Raw genomic sequence first — 17,691 nt, 5'->3', positions numbered from 1 at the left:
TCTCTATTGTTTTTTCTATTCCTTTTTGTTTGCGAAATATTCATCTCAGTCTTAGGGTACCAAATATCTCAAATGCTAGAAAGAAATAACAGTAATATCAAACATTGTCTTTACCGGTTTTATACTAATTTTGGAAGAAGGTTACATATGTTGACGACGTTGACATATTTTATACTAATATCAACCTTGTCAACATATGTCATGCTCTTCCAAAATTTAGTATAAATATGGCAAAGACAAGGTTAGATATTATTTTCATCTCTTTCTACAATTTGATATATTTAGCATCCTAAAAATGAGATGGATATTTCTCAAATAGAAACCATCAATAGAGGAAATAATCGAGGGTTTTCCACTCCGTGGATTCAGAGCACAAGACGACTAAACTGAGAATACCCTCAATCACAGCACGTCACATGAGAGCATTTCACCTATCTTGGTTATCTTTGTTTGCTTGTTTTGTACCCACCTTTATTGTTTCACCGCTCGTGCCTCTGATTCGCGACAACCTTGACCTCAACAGACATCGGGAAAGTTGTGATTACATCAAAGTTTCTGGACCTGTATTTGCAAGGATTGTGATGAGAACATTATGTAACTAGTTTGGACCTTGTGTCACCTGTGCAGGACTGATGCTCCTTAAAGCACCTGCAATCTCAAAAGCCGAACTGACAACTAACGATTCTTTAAAAATTAAGGCATATACTTGTTCTGAATACCCTCGTTACTAAATTGAACCAAGTATTTCGAAAACACGAACTGACATCCAAGTGAATCTGGCCATGCACAAGTGCATATTCACAATTCCATAAGTAAATTAATGCCACACATACACGCACAAACATTTGAAAAGACATTAAATTTTTATATTCATAATTCAACCTCACTTATACAAAAACGGCATATACATAATACTTCTCCAAATTTAACGTTCCCAGCTAAAAAATATATAGGGCTAACAAGAAATAGGTTTCTAAAATACAAGCAGACAATTAACAAAAAAAATACCATAAATACAAAAAAGAAAGAAAAAAATAAATAAATATATTTTGATTTGATCGAGTGAGCCTCTACCAGATTCTTGAAGATACCCAAATACAATCAGATCAGTTTTACTCATTGGTATCATCTTCGGCTCTTCACCTGCTATTGGAACCGACTCCGGAGAAGCCTTTCACTGTTAAAAACCCCTTTTTATTGCGCTACATACAAGGAAATGAGGTGACCGCTCCTTTTTAAATTAGAACTACAATATACAAACTTGATTATATTCATATTCTAATGCAATATTATTAAATCAAAACAATACCGTAACTACTATTGTGATATAGGTAAATCTACAAGTAAAAAAATGAGGGTGGTAAATCATAAATTACTTCTAATAAACCGTAAAGCCAAATTACAAATTATATCGTAAGAGTAAACCGTAACTATCCTAATGATAGATAAATCTACAAGTAAAAAATATGAGGGCGGTAAATCCCAAATTACTTCTAATACTATGACATCAAAGTTTGAAAACTTAGATTCTAGTTTACCTAAAATATTACTTAGAATTATCAGTTTCGGTTCATTAAGAGATATCAACCCGTGTTCTTAAAATGGAGGTGCTGTAAGGTGGATTAGTGTTGCAGAGGCTACACGAGGTGTAAGCAAGTCACATAACGTCCCCGTCACAATCCTTGCAAACAAAGCTCCAGAAACTGCTGCAATCACATCATATCCGATGTATGTTAAGGTCAAGTTACGGTTGCAAATCAGAGGTATTAGGGGGATATCAGAAAAGGTGGATCCAAAACAAACAAAGAAAGATATCCATGATAGGTGAAATGATCTCATGAGAGGTGATGCAACTGAGTATATTCTCAGTTTAGTCGTCTTGTGCTCCGAATCCAGTATTGTGGAAACTTCTCGATTGTTTTTTCTATTCTTTTTTGTTTGAGAAATATTCATCTCAGTCTCAGGGTACTAAATATCTCAAATGCTAGAAAGAAATAACAGTAATATCAAACATTGTCTTTACCGATTTTATACTAATTTTGGAAGAAGTTTACATATGGTGACGACGTTGACATATTTTATACTATTATCAACCTTGTCAACATATGTCATGCTCTTCTAAAATTTAGTATAAATTTGGCAAAGACAATGTTGGATATTATTTTCATCTCTTCTACAATTTGATATATTTAGCATCCTAAAAATGAGATGGATATTTCTGTAAAATCTTCTCCTTCTTTTTGCTTATATCCTTTTGCCACTAATCGAGCCTTGTGCTTGTTAACTGACCCATATGGATTCATTTTTGTCTTAAATATCCACTTTACTTCAATGGAATTTTTATTTGCTGGCAAATCAGTAAGCTCCCAGGTTTGATTTTCTTGAATGGAGTTAAACTCCTCCTTCATGGCGTTTCTCCAAATTTCACTCTGATTTGCTTTGTCAAAAGAAATAGGATCTTCTCCTGCAAAGAAAGCAAATAACATAGCTTCATTTTGTTCAACTTCATCGGTCACCTCGTACAATTCTTGAAGACTTTTCATTTTTTTTACAGGGCTATCTGGTTGATCACCATTACTTCCCGTACTTTCAGGTGTTTCTCCATCATCTTCAGGCACATAGATTGGATGCTTTTCTCTTTCAACTTCCACATCATCAAATGCAGAATTTTCATCAAAACGAACATCTCAACTTATCACCACTTTCTTTGTTACCGGATTATACAACCTGTATGCTTTACTTCTCTCACTGTATCCAATAAAAATATATTTTTCTGATTTGTCATCTAACTTATTTCTCATAGCAACTGGAATGTGAGAGAAAGCAACACATCCAAAAACTTTTAAATGATAAACATTTGGTCTTTTCCAATACCATGCTTCATGTGGCGTGCAATTTTTTAAAATCTTTGTTGGTGATCTGTTGATAAGATAGACTGCACAAGAAACTTCTTCTGCCCAAAAATTTTGGGATAAATTCTTTCTTTTGAGAAGACATCGTGCCATCTCCATGATTGTCCTATTTTTTCTCTCACACACACCGTTTTGTTGAGGTGTGTATCTAGCTGTCAGATGCCATTATCTCTGCAAAATTTTTCAAACTCATTTGAAATATACTCACCTCCACGATCAGTTCGTAAGGTGTTTATTTTCAATCCAGTAAAATTTTCAACTTTTACTTTAAAATCTTTGAACTTCCCGAAAGTTTCTGATTTCTCTCTGAGACAATATACCCAGACTTTACATGAATAATCATCAATAAAAGAGATAAAATAACAATTACCTCCTAAAGATGAAACCGACATCGGGCCACAAAGATCAGAATGAATGAGTTGTAATGGCCTTTTTGCTCTCCAAGTGGACTGAGATGGAAAAGAAGTTTGATGTTGCTTCCCAAACTGACACGTCTCACACACGTCATCAAGATGATCAATTTTTGGCAATCCAATCACCATCCTTTTTTTGAAAGTATCTCCAAGTTTCCATAGTTTATGTGACCATATCTATCATGCCATAACTTGGAAGTTCTTTTGTCAATGCCAGTAAACAAGACATATCTTGACTGTGCAGTTTGAGTGAGAAGAGGTTGTTTGAACTGATTCTAACTTTAGCAATAACTTGATTTTTTCTTGACAAGTAACAAGCCATATCATGAAAATGAATATCATACCCCTTTTTTAAAAGGTGCCCTACACTGAGTAAATTGTTTCTTAAGCCAGGAACAAAATAAACTTCCGACATCCTTTCAACCTTCCCTTATTTTGTTTTAAATTCTATTTCACCAATACCACTAATTTGGTATGATTTTCCATCACCGACTTTGACTTCTCCATATTTATTTTCATATAATTTAGAAAACAAATTTTTGTTACCTGTCAAGTGTTTGCTTGCGCCACTGTCGATTTACCAGACATCTTCACGATCTCCTCCATGTGAAACAAGCAATAACGTATCATCTTCTTGATCTTTATCTTCACTCACAAAATTAGCATTATTTTTCCTTTCTTCTTTGTACCAGCAATTACTTGAAAGATGACCAGGTTTGTGGCAGTTAAAGCATTTGAAATAACCGCGTCCTCTTCCTCTTTGATTTCCACGGCCACGTCCTCTTGAGTAAGTCATTATTCTTTCACTATGAAAAGTCTGGCGTTCCGTAGAACGACCACGGTCACGACTAAAATTTGCACTTCTTCCTCTGCCACGGCCCCTTCCTCGTCCATGATTTTGACCTCGTTTTTGAAATTGATCTTGTTCTTTATTTTCTCCAAGAGAGACCTTGGTTTAAAGAGCATGAGAATCAGGTTCTTCTTTCTCTAATACCCTTTCTGCATAAGCTTGTAATGACCCCATGAGTAGATCCACTTGCATCGTATCAATGTCGTTTGCCTCTTCAATGGTAACTCCCACAAGTCGTAACTTGGTATTAAGAGATCTGAGAATTTTCTCGTTAATACGTACATCATCGATTTTTTCTCCAAATTGCTTCATTTGATTTACCACTTGTGACACTCTTGTGAAGTAATCTTGGACTGATTCAGTCTCCTTCATTTTTAATGCTTCGAATTCACGACGAAGAGTTTGAAGACGTACCTTTTTTACTTTGTTGATTCCTTTAAAATTATTTTGTAATATTTCCCAGGCTTCTTTCGCTTTTGGTGCTGTAGCAACTTTCTCAAACATGGCTTCATCTAAGCCCATGTAAATGATTGAGAGAGTCTGTTGATCTTGCTTGCGGGCTTTTCCAAGGGCATTTTTCTGATTCTGATTCAGGGTACCTTCGTTCTCAGGTTCATCATAACCTTTCTCAACAATATCCCAGGCTTCCTGTGAGCCTAACAGAGCTTTCATACGGAGACACCAATGACCATAGTTTTCCTTTGTAAGTTTAAGAACAACAAAAAGAAATGAATTACTCATTACTTTCAAGGCTCTGATACCAATTTATTTTACTGACTCTTGCATTTTCTAGGTGAATACATGAATTTCATCTTCTCTTAATCTTTCTAGAAAATCCTGGAATACACTTCTCTATTCTTCCTTTTTTTGATGAGCAAATTAATTTACTCTAACAATTAGTTCGTATAGAACCGGAAGAAGTTAAATCTCTTACCAGATTTTGGGCAAGTAAGTTTACATGAATGTCGCAGCAAGGTATACTAACTTCTAAAAATAATTACTAAATGATCATACTTACAAAGCAGGGAAGAAATGCTACTGCACATATATGATATATCCCGGTCATCTAATCACTAAAGTCATTTCAATCAATACAGAGGAAAGAAAATAACTGTGTCAAATAACAATGTCTCATTAGACTAAGAATGTGTGTATGACTTCTGTGGCAGGGGCAGGGTAATGAATTAGTCACAGCTGTAGATAGATGAGAAAACTCTGCAGTAATGGGCATCATATTTTGTTAAATAGTATGTATAAAGAAATTAAATAAGAAGAAAAAAACCTGATGCCCCAAATCCAGTTATCTTAAATAAAATTGTTAAAGAGTCTTCCAGAATGCAATAATGGAAGAAAGTGCTGATCAGACTCAGAGTCCCAATAAAGTAAAAGATGGGAACCCTCAATCAAAGATATTGAAGGTGAATATTGGCGAATTATTAAGCAACCGACGGATGAAGTTAAAATATGTGCAACTCATATTTTAATCGGTTTTCATGTACTTTTTTAATATCTTTACACATTACATGATGCACCTTTGATATCCATGGTATAGTGTGTAACTGACTGGGAAACTGCATTATTTGGAAGTGGTTCCCGATGATCTCAAGAAAAACAGATCCCTCTGTATCTTCAGGTTGGAATTTGAATATCTTTCCCCATCTCCCAGGTTCTATGCTTAGTTTTGAAGAATGTGACTTCTACGGAATTCTGGTGCCATGTCTTTATGTTGGAATGTTGTTGTCATCATTTTGATGGGTAATTATTTTAGGTCTAAACAATTTAAATTCCCGTTATTAAACAAAATGGATTCTATGAGAAGATAATTAGTATCAACTTAAGATAGTTACCCAGCAAACTGATCAAAAACACATGCCAACATAAAGTCATGGCACCAGAATCCCGGCAATGTCACATTCTTCGAAACAAAGAATAGAGCCAGGGAGACGGGGAAAGTTATTCAAATTCCAACCTGAAGATACATAGAGATCTGGTTTTCTTGAGATCATCGGGAAAACACTTCCAAATACTGCAGTTTCCAAGACAGTTCCATATAATACTTTAAACTAAAAAGAGTATAAGATTAGAAAAAAAGTATAAGATTTAATTTATATAATTACAAATATAAACTAAAAAGAGTTCAAATAAATAATATAACTACCAAAGGAGGTAGCCGATTTAGGATGGTGTGAAGAAGTACCCTGCTGTGTCCTTTCAAATCATGTAAGCAGGTTTCCTGTTTCATGCTCCGGGTCTGCAACAACATGGTTATATGAGTTTAAACTCTTTACGGCTTAAATAACCATTACGAGTAATACAATGAGCAATTAAATTAATATCTAATGAACATAGTATCTGTATGCATTAGGAATCAACAAGAAACAATGAGATAGGAATATATTGGAATACTTTGACATGGTAACACACTGAATAAATTACCTTTGCAGTGTGATCGTCTGAGCATGAAGCCAGTAACTGATCAGTAGGATCCCACCTGACTGCATTCACTAAATTCTGAGTAGCAAAAAAATAGAAAAGCAGATTATTTTATTAGTTCGTCTAGAACCGGAAGAAGTTAAATCTCTTACCAGATTCTGGGCAAGTAAGTTTACATGAACGTCGCAGCAAGGTATACTAAATTCTAAAAATAATAATAATTGAGCATAATTACAAAGCAGGGAAGAAATGCTACTGCACATATATCCTGGTCATCTAATCACTAAAGTCAATTCAATCAATACAGAGGAACGAAAATAACTGTGTCACATAACAATGTCTCTTTTAGAAATGATCATCTGATTAAGAATGACTTCTGTGGCAAGGGCAGGGGTAATGAGTTTGTCACAGCTTTGGATAGATGAGTAAATTCTTCAATCATGGACATCATATTTCGTTAAATAGTATGTATAAAGAAATTAAATAAGGCAAAACAAACCTGATGCCCTAAATCCAGGTATCTTAAATTAAACTGTTAAAGAGTCTTATTTTAGGATCAGGAATAAAATAATGGAAAAAAGTACTGATCAGACTCAGAGTCCCGATAAAGAAAAAATGGGAACTCTCAATCGAAGATATTGAAGGTGAAAACTGGCGAATTATTAAGCAACCAAAGGATGAAGTTTAATTATGCGCAACTCATATTTTTAATCGGTTTTCATGTGTTCTTTTAATATCTTTACACATTCATGATGATGCTCCTTTGATATCCAAGGTATATTATGAAGCTGACTTGGAAACTGCAGTATTTGGAAGTGGTTCCCGATGATCTCAATAAAACCAGATCCCTCTGTATCTTCAGGTTGGAATTTGAATATCTTTCCCATATCCCAGGTTGGAATAAGGTTTGCCTATATAAGACTGGTGTTTTAGTAAAAACTATTGAATAAAACTAAAGGCAGGTTTAGCTAGCATAGCTCCGTAAGACTCTTACAGTATTCAGAACTGTTTACCTTGCCCACAAAAGTTTGAAATGTTTGTACCAGGCCCTGCAGGACACCCCCTGATGGTGTATACCACCAACAAGTGCACGAGTACAGAAAAAATCAAATAATAATACAGAATCCAATTGCACTTTTATAAGGTAATCTCACTAATTTAACAATTCAGAAGTAATGAATATCCAATTGATAGGCATAATGCTGCATATGCCAGAAGTCTTGGTGCCAAATTTTTGGATGTGACGAACATATTCTAAAACTGTTAGATGATTTAAATGGCGGCCTACCAGTCGCTTCATTTAAAGAAGACAATACAAGACATATTGCAAAAAAAGGTTATATAAACCTAATTTTTACAATCGTGCAAATGCTATAGTAAGATTTCAGACACGATGATTACAACTATCCATATTGTATTACTACTGACAAAAATTAGAAAAAAAGTATAATTTTATTTTATATAATTACAAATTTAAACTAAAAAGAGTTCAAATAAATAATATAACTATTAAAGGAGGTAGTAGATTTAAGATGGTTTGAAGAAGTACCCTGCTGTGTCCGTTCAAATCATGTAAGCAGGTTTCCTGTTTCATGCTCCAAGTCTGCAAAATGGTTATATGAGTTTAAACTCTTTACCACTTGAACAACCATACATCAAGTAAACAACCATACATAAGTAAACAACCATACATCAAGTAATTAATTAATTTCCATATGAATATCCTTGGGCTTATGTTTTCGTGTATGATGACCAAGTTTAAATAGTTAAGGTCTAAGGATAGAAAAAGTATCTTTGATCAAGAGGAGGGAAACATATTCAAAATGTATGTAAGCACTATCAACTTAATCCTCCTTCAAAAATGCAATCGCTTTATATTCTAAAATTCTTTTGGGTAAATATATAACATTCTTTCCTATCCTCTATCTAATATATGTTTATGCCACTAAATATATGCATGAATACCTATTTGTACTTTGATGGGTAAATAACATTATGTGCTATGCTCTATCTAATATATGTTTATGCCACTGAATATATGCATGAATACCTATTTGCACTATGTATTAGAGCACAAATTTAACAACCTTTCTAATGGAAGTCTAGCTTTTTTTAATTTACAATAACTCTGAGGACAAACATCAAGGATATATCAGACTGGCAATTCTTTTTCTCCAGTGAAAAATGCTCGTACCTTTTCATTCAATTAGTCAGCACAAACTTCAAATGATGTCATGGTGCATGTCTTCGCAAAAATGGACGCCTACATATACTACAATTAGTTTAGAAGTTGTAGAAAATTTTGCCAAAGTCCAAATCATGAGCAATAACTTTCTCTTCCAAAACATCGGATCCTGCACTAACAACCCCTATCCCTTCTAATTCTGGCACTGCATTCCTCTTTCTTCCTACACCTCCAACCGGCCCATCAAACTATATACAGAGTCTAAATTATATACTTACTCTTTCAGCATTTACACTTGACCTAACTGATCAAAACAGTGTTACACAGCAAGCAGGTAATGCCGGTACATGGTGCGAGTTCTTCTACGTGGGACGCAGTCTCCACACATGTAATACTATGACATCATAGTTTGAAAACTTAGATGCCAGTTCACTTAAGATGTCACTTATTTTTAGAAGTTTCCATTAACTTAGAGATGTCAGTCCGTGTTTTAAAATGCAGGAGCTGTAAGGAGGACGAGTGTTACAGAGGCGACACAAGGTACAAACAAGTCACATAATGTCCCTATCACAATCCTTTCAAACACATCTCCAGAAACTGCTGCAATCACAACATTTCCGATGTATGTTAAGGTCAAGTTAAGGTTGTCGCAAATCAGAGATATAAGAGGCCGAGTAGAAAAGGTGGATACAAACAAACAAAGAAAAATATCCATGATAGTGGAAATGCCATGTGAGGTGATGCAACTGAGTGTATTCTCAGTTTAGTCGCCTTGTGCTCCGAATCCAGTGTCGTAGAAAACCCTCGATTGTTTTTTCTATTGGTTTTTGTTTGAGAAATATCCATCTCAGGCTTAGGGTGCTAATTATCTCAAAATGCTAGGAAGAGATAATAGTAATATCAAACAATGTCTTTGCCGATTTTACACTAAATTTTGGAAGAAGTTAACATATGTTGACGAGGTCGACATATTTTATACTAATATCAACCTTGTCAACATATGTCATGCTCTTCCAAAATTTAGTATAAATGTGGCATAGACATGGTTGGATATTATTTTCATCTCTTTCTACAATTTAATATATTTAGCATCCTAAAAATGAGATGGATATTTCTCAAATAGAAACCATCAATACATGTAATAATCGAGGGTTTTCCACTCCGTTGATTCAGAGCACAAGACGACTAAACTGAGAATACCCTCAATCGCAGCACGTCACATGAGAGCATTTCACCTATCTTGGATATCTTTGTTTGCTTATTTTGTACCCACCTTTATTGTTTCACCCCTCGTGCCTCTCATTCGCGACAACCTTGACCTCAACAGACATCGGGAATGTTGTGATTACATCAAAGTTTCTGGACCTGTGTTTTTGCAAGGATTGTGATGAGAACATTATGTAACTAGTTTGGACCTTGTGTCACCTGTGCAGGACTGATGCTCCTTAAAGCACCTGCAATCTCAAAAGCCGAACTGACAACTAACGATTGTTTAAAAATTAAGGCATATACTTGTTCTAAATACCCTCGTTACTAAATTGAACCAAGTATTTCGAAAACACGCACTGACATCCAAGTGAATCTGGTCATGCACAAGTGCATATTCACAATTCCATAAGTAAATTAATGCACTACATACACGCACAAACATTTGAAAAGACATTAAATTTTTATATCCATAATTCAACCTCAGATATACAAAAACGGCATACACATAATACTTCTCCAAATTTAACGTTCCCAGCAAAAACATATATAGGGCTAACAAGAAACAGGTTTCTAAAATACAAGCACACAATTAACAAAAAAATATCATAAATACAAAAAAGAAAGAAAAAAAATAAATATATTTTGATTTGATCGAGTGAGCCTGTACCAGATTCTTGAAGATACCCAAATACAATCAGATCAGTTTTACTCATTGGTATCATCTTCGGCTCTTCACCGGCTATTGGATCCGACTCCGGAGAAGCCTTTTACTGTTATAAACCCATTTTTATTGCGCTACATACAAGGAAATGAGGTGACGGCTCCTTTGTAAATTAGAACTACAGTATACAAACTTGATTATATTCATATTGTAATGCAATATTATGAGATCAAAACAATACCGTAACTACTATTGTGATATAGGTAAATCTATAAGAAAAAAAATGAGGGTGGTAAATCACAAATTACTTCTAATACACCGTAAAGCCAAATTACAAATTATATCATAAGAGTAAACCGTAACTATCCTTATGATAGATAAATCTACAAGTAAAAAATATGAGGGCGGTAAATCCCAAATTACTTCTAATACTATGACATCAAAGCTTGAAAACTTAGATTCTAGTTCACCTAAAATATTACTTAGAATTATCAGTTTCGGTTCACTAAGAGATATCAACCCGTGTTCTAAAAATGCAGGTGCTGTTTGGTGGATTAGTGTTGCAGAGGCGACACGAGGTGTAAACAAGTCACATAACGTCCCCGTCACAATCCTTGCAAACACAGCTCCAGAAACTCCTGCAATCACATCATATCCGATGTATGTTAAGGTCAAGTTACGGTTGCAAATCAGAGGTATTAGGGGGATATCAGAAAAGGTGGATCCAAAACAAACAAACAAAGATATCCATGATAGGGGAAATGATCTCATGTGAGGTGATGCAACTGAGTATATTCTCAATTTAATTGTCTTGTGCTCCCAATCCAGTGTTGTGGAAACCTCTCGATTATTTTTTCTATTCTTTTTTGTTTGAGAAATATTTTTCTCAGTCTTAGGGTACTAAATATCTCAAATGCAAGAAAGAAATAACAGTAATATCAAACATTGTCTTTACCGATTTTATACTAATTTTGGAAGAAGTTTACATATGTTGACAACGTTGATATATTTTATAATAATATCAACCTTGTCAACATATGTCATGCTCTTCCAAAATTTAGTATAAATTTGGCAAAGACAATGTTGAATATTATTTTCATCTCTTTCTACAATTTGATATATTCAGCATCCTAAAATTGAGATGGATATTTCTCAAATAGAAACCATCAATAGAGGAAATAATCGAGCATTTTCCACTCAGTGGATTCAGAGCACAAGGCGACTAAATTAAGAATACCCTCAATCGTAGAACGTCACATGAGAGCATTTCACCTATCTTGGATATCTTTGTTTGCTTGTTTTGTACCCACCTTTATTGTTTCACCCCTCGTGCCTCTCATTCGCGACAACCTTAACCTCAACAGACATCGAGAATGTTGTGATTACATCAAAGTTTCTCGACCTGTGTTTGCAAGGATTGTGATGAGAACATTATGTAACTAGTTTGGACCTTGTGTCACCTCTGCAGGACTGATGCTCCTTAAAGCACCTGCAATCTCAAAAGCCGAACTGACATCTAACGATTGTTTAAAAATTAAAGCATATACTTGTTCTGAATACCCTCGTTACTAAATTGCACCAAGTATTTCGAAAACACGAACTGACATCCAAGTGAATCTAGGCATGCACAAGTGCATATTCACAATTTCATAAGTAAATTAATGCAACACATACACGCACAAACATTTGAAAAGACATTAAATTTTTATATCCATAATTCAACCTCAGTTATACAAAAACGGTATATACATAATACTTCTCCAAATTTAACGTTCCCAACTAAAACATATATAGGACTAACAAGAAACAGGTTTCTAAAATACAAGCACACAATTAACAAAAAAATACCACAAATACAAAAAAGAAAGTAAAAAAATATATTTATATTTTGATTTGATCGAGTGAGCCTGGACCATATTCTTGAAGATACCCAAATACAATCACGTTGAGATCAGTTTTACTTATTGGTATCATCTGCGGCTCTTCCCCGGCTATTGGATCCGACTCCGGAGAAGCCTTTTACTGTTATAAACCCCTTTTTATTGCGCTACATACAAAGAAATGAGGTGACCGCTCCTTTGTAAATTAGAACTACAGTATACAAACTTGATTATATTCATATTGTAATGCAATATTATTAGATCAAAATACTACCGTAACTACTATTGTGATATAGGTAAATCTACAAGTAAAAAAATGAGGGTGGTAAATCACAAATTACTTCTAATACACCGTAAAGCCAAATTACAAATTATATCATAAGAGTAAACCGTAACTATCCTAATGATAGATAAATCTACAAGTAAAAAATATGAGGGCGGTAAATCCCAAATTACTTCTAATACTCTGACATCAAAGTTTGAAAACATAGATTCTAGTTCACCTAAAATATCACTTAGAATTATCAGTTTCGGTTCACAAAGAGATATCAACCCGTGTTCTAAAAATGCAGGTGCTGTAAGGTGGATTAGTGTTGCAGAGGCGACACGAGGTGTAAACAAGTCACATAACGTCCCCGTCACAATCCTTGCAAACACAGCTCCAGAAACTAGCTCCAGAAACTGCTGCAATCACATCATATCCGATGTATGTTAAGGTCAAGTTACGGTTGCAAATCAGAGGTATTAGGGGGATATCAGAAAAGGTGGATCCAAAACAAACAAAGAAATATATCCATGATAGGTGAAATGATCTCATGTGAGGTGATGCAACTGAGTATATTCTCAGTTTAGTTATCTTGTGCTCCCAATCCAGTGTTGTGGAAACTTCTCGATTGTTTTTTCTATTCTTTTTTGTTTGAGAAATATTCATCTCAGTCTTAAGGTACTAAATATCTCAAATGCTAGATAGAAATAATAGTAATATCAAACATTGTCTTTACCGATTTTATACTAATTTTGGAAGAAGTTTACATATGTTGACGACGTTGACATATTTTATAATAATATCAACCTTGTCAACATATGTCATGCTCTTCCAAAATTTAGTATAAATTTGGCAAAGACAATGTTGGATACTATTTTCATCTCTTTCTATAATTTGATATATTCAGCATCCTAAAAATGAGATGGATATTTCTCAAATAGAAACCATCAGTAGAGGAAATAATCGAGGGTTTTCCACTCCGTGGATTCAGAGCACAAGGCGACTAAACTGAGAATACCCTCAATCGCAGAACGTCACATGAGAGCATTTCACCTATCTTGGATATCTTTGTTTGCTTGTTTTGTACCCACCTTTATTGTTTCACCCCTCGTTCCTCTGATTCGCGACAACCTTGACCTCAACAGACATCGGGAATGTTGTGATTACATCAAAGTTTCTGTACATGTGTTTGCAAGGATTGTGATGAGAATATTATGTAACTAGTTTGGAACTTGTGTCACCTCTGCAGGACTGATGCTCCTTAAAGCACCCACAATGTCAAAAGCCGAACTGATATCTAACGATTGTTTAAAAATTTAAGGCATATACTTGTTCTGAATACCCTCGTTACTAAATTGCACCAAGTATTTCGAAAACACGAACTGACATCCAAGTGAATCTGGGCATGCACAAGTGCATATTCACAATTCCACAAGTAAATTAATGCAACACATACACGCACAAACATTTGGAAAGACATTAAATTTTAATATCCATAATTCAACCTCAGTTATACGAAAACGACATATACATAAGACTTCTCCAAATTTAACGTTCCCAACTAAAACATATATAGGGCTAACAAGAAACAGGTTTCTAAAATACAAGCACACAATTAACAAAAAAAAATCATAAATACAAAAAAGAAAGTAAAAAAAATAAATATATTTCGATTTGATCGAGTGAGCCCCAAATACAATCACGTTGAGATCAGTTTTACTCATTGGTATCATCTTCGGCTCTTCCCCGACTATTGGATCCGACTCCGGAAAAGCCTTTTACTGTTATAAACCCCTTTTTATTGCGCTACATACAAGGAAATGAGGTGACCACTCCTTTTTAAATCAGAACTACAGTATTCACACTTGATTATATTCAGATTGTAATGCAATATTATTGGATCAAAACAGTACCGTAACTACTCTTGTGATATAGGTAAATCTACAAGTAAAAAATTAGGGTGGTAAATCACAAATTACTTCTAATACACCGTAAAGTCAAATTACAAATTATATCATAAGAGTAAACCGTAACTATCCTTATGATAGATAAATCTACAAGTAAAAAAAATGAGGGCGGTAAATCTCAAATTACTTCTAATACTGTGACATCAAAGTTTGAAAACTTAGATTCTAGTTCACCTAAAATATTACTTAGAATTATTAGTTTCGGTTCACTAAGAGATATCAACCCGTGTTCTAAAAATGCAGGAGCTGTAAGGTGGATTAGTGTTGCAGAGGCGACACGAGGTGCAAACAAGTCACATAACGTCCCAGTCACAATCCTTGCAAACACAGCTCCAGAAACTGCTGCAATTACATCATATCCGATGTATGTTAAGGTCAAGTTCCGGTTGCAAATCAGAGGTATTAGGGGGATATCAGAAAAGGTGGATCCAAAACAAACAAACAAAGATATCCATGATAGGTGAAATGATCTCATGAGAGGTGATGCAACTGAGTATATTCTCAGTTTAGTCATCTTGTACTCCGAATCCAGTGTTGTGGAAACTTCTCGATTGTTTTTTCTATTCTTTTTTGTTTGAGAAATATTCATCTCAGTCTTAGGGTACTAAATATCTCAAATGCTAGAAAGAAATAACAGTAATATCAAACATTGTCTTTACCGATTTTATACTAATTTTGGAAGAAGTTTATGGTGACGACGTTGACATATTATATACTAATATCAACCTTGTCAACATATGTCATGCTCTTCCAAAATTTAGTATAAATTTGGCAAAGACAATGTTGGATATTAGTTTCATCTCCTTCTACAATTTGATATATTTAGCATCCTAAAAATGAGATGGATATTTCTCAAATAGAAACCACCAATAGAGGAAATAATCGAGGGTTTTCCACTCCGTAGATTCAGAGCACAAGGCAACTAAACTGAGAATACCCTCAATCGCAGCACGTCACATGAGAGCATTTCACCTATCTTGGATTTCTTTGTTTGCTTGTTTTGTACCCACCTTTATTGTGTCACCCCTCGTGCCTTTGATTCGCGACAACCTTGACCTCAACAGACATCGGGAATGTTGTGATTACATCAAAGTTTCTGGACCTGTATTTGCAAGGATTGTGATGAGAACATTATGTGACTAGTTTGGATCTAGTTTTGACCTTGTGTCACCTATGCTGGACTGATGCTCCTTAAAGCACCTGCAATCTCAAAAGCCGAATTGACATCTAACGACTGTTAAAAATTAACGCATATACTTGTTCTGAATACCCTCGTTACTAAATTGCACCAAGTATTTCGAAAACACAAACTGACATCCAGGTGAATCTGGGCATGCACAAGTGCATATTCACAATTCCATAAGTAAATTAATGCACTACATACACGCAAAAACATTTGAAAAGACATTAAATTTTTATATCCATAATTCAACCTCAGATATACAAAAACGGCATATACATAATACTTCTCCAAATTTAACGTTCCCAACTAAAACATATATAGGGCTGATAAGAAACAGGTTTCTAAAGTACAAGCACACAATTAACAAAAGAAATACCATAAATTCAAAAAAGAAAGTAAAAAAATAAATATATTTTGATTTGATCGAGTGAGCCTGTACCAGATTCTTGAAGATACCCAAATACAATCACGTTGAGATCAATTTTACTCATTGGTATCAGCTTCAGCTCTTCGCCGGCTATTGGATCCGCCTCCGGAGAAGCCTTTTACTGTTATAAACCCCTTTTTATTGCGCTATATACAAGGAAATGAGGGGTGACTGCTCCTCTGTAAATTAGAACTACAGTATACACACTTGATTATATTCAGATTGTAATGCAATATTATTGGATCAAAACAGTACTGTAACTACTCTTGTGATATAGGTAAATCTACAAGTAAAAAAATGAGGGTGGTAAATCGCAAATTACTTCTAATACACCGTAAAGCCAAATTACAAATTATATCATAAGAGTAAACCGTAACTATCCTTATGATAGATAAATCTACAAGTAAAAAAAATGAGGGCGGTAAATCCCAAATTACTTCTAATACTGTGACATCAAAGTTTGAAAACTTAGATTCTAGTTCACCTAAAATATTACTTAGAATTATTAGTTTCGGTTCACTAAGAGATATCAACCCGTGTTCTAAAAATACAGGTGCTGTAAGGTGGATTAGTGTTGCAGAGGCGGACACGAGGTTGCAAACAAGTCACATAACGTCCCGGTCACAATCCTTGCAAAACACAGCTCCAGAAACTGCTGCAATCACATCATATCCGATGTATGTTAAGGTCAAGTTATGGTTGCAAATAAGAGGTATTAGGGGGATATCAGAAAGGTGGATCCAAAACAAAGAAAGAAAGATATCCATGATAGGTGAAATGATCTCATGAGAGGTGATGCAACTGAGTATATTCTCAGTTTAGTCGTCTTGTGCTCCGCATCCAGTGTTGTGGAAACTTCTCGATTGTTTTTTCTATTCTTTTTTGTTTGAGAAATATTCATCTCAGTCTTAGGGTACTAAATATCTCAAATGCTAGAAAGAAATAACAGTAATATCAAACATTGTCTTTACCGATTTTATACTAATTTTGGAAGAAGTTTATGGTGACGACGTTGACATATTATATACTAATATCAACCTTGTCAACATATGTCATGCTCTTCCAAAATTTAGTATAAATTTGGCAAAGACAATGTTGCATATTAGTTTTCATCTCCTTCTACAATTTGATATATTTAGCATCCTAAAAATGAGATGGATATTTCTCAAATAGAAACCACCAATAGAGGAAATAATCGAGGGTTTTCCACTCCGTGGATTCAGAGCACAAGGCAACTAAACTGAGAATACCCTCAATCGCAGCACGTCACATGAGAGCATTTCACCTATCTTGGATTCTTTGTTTG

General features: G+C 34.7%; 1 protein-coding gene across 1 annotated transcript; it reads right to left on the bottom strand.

The window, feature by feature from the left end:
* Window positions 1-4,241: 4,241 nt before the first annotated feature.
* LOC141721796 (uncharacterized) lies at window positions 4,242-7,944 on the bottom strand. Its single transcript, XM_074524910.1, has 5 exons — window positions 7,897-7,944; window positions 7,622-7,671; window positions 6,612-6,686; window positions 6,373-6,426; window positions 4,242-4,874 (listed from the first exon to the last, which is right to left on the bottom strand). Exons 4-5 carry the CDS (start codon window positions 6,415-6,417, stop codon window positions 4,281-4,283), a joined length of 639 nt encoding a protein of 212 aa, XP_074381011.1. The 5' UTR covers window positions 6,418-6,426; window positions 6,612-6,686; window positions 7,622-7,671; window positions 7,897-7,944; the 3' UTR covers window positions 4,242-4,280.
* Window positions 7,945-17,691: the final 9,747 nt, after the last annotated feature.

This window comes from Apium graveolens, chromosome 4 (genome assembly GCF_009905375.1).
Source record: "Apium graveolens cultivar Ventura chromosome 4, ASM990537v1, whole genome shotgun sequence".
NCBI classification, from domain to species: Eukaryota; Viridiplantae; Streptophyta; class Magnoliopsida; order Apiales; family Apiaceae; genus Apium; species Apium graveolens.
Note: the sequence above shows the minus strand (reverse complement) of the source record. Positions and strands in the feature narration are given on the sequence as shown.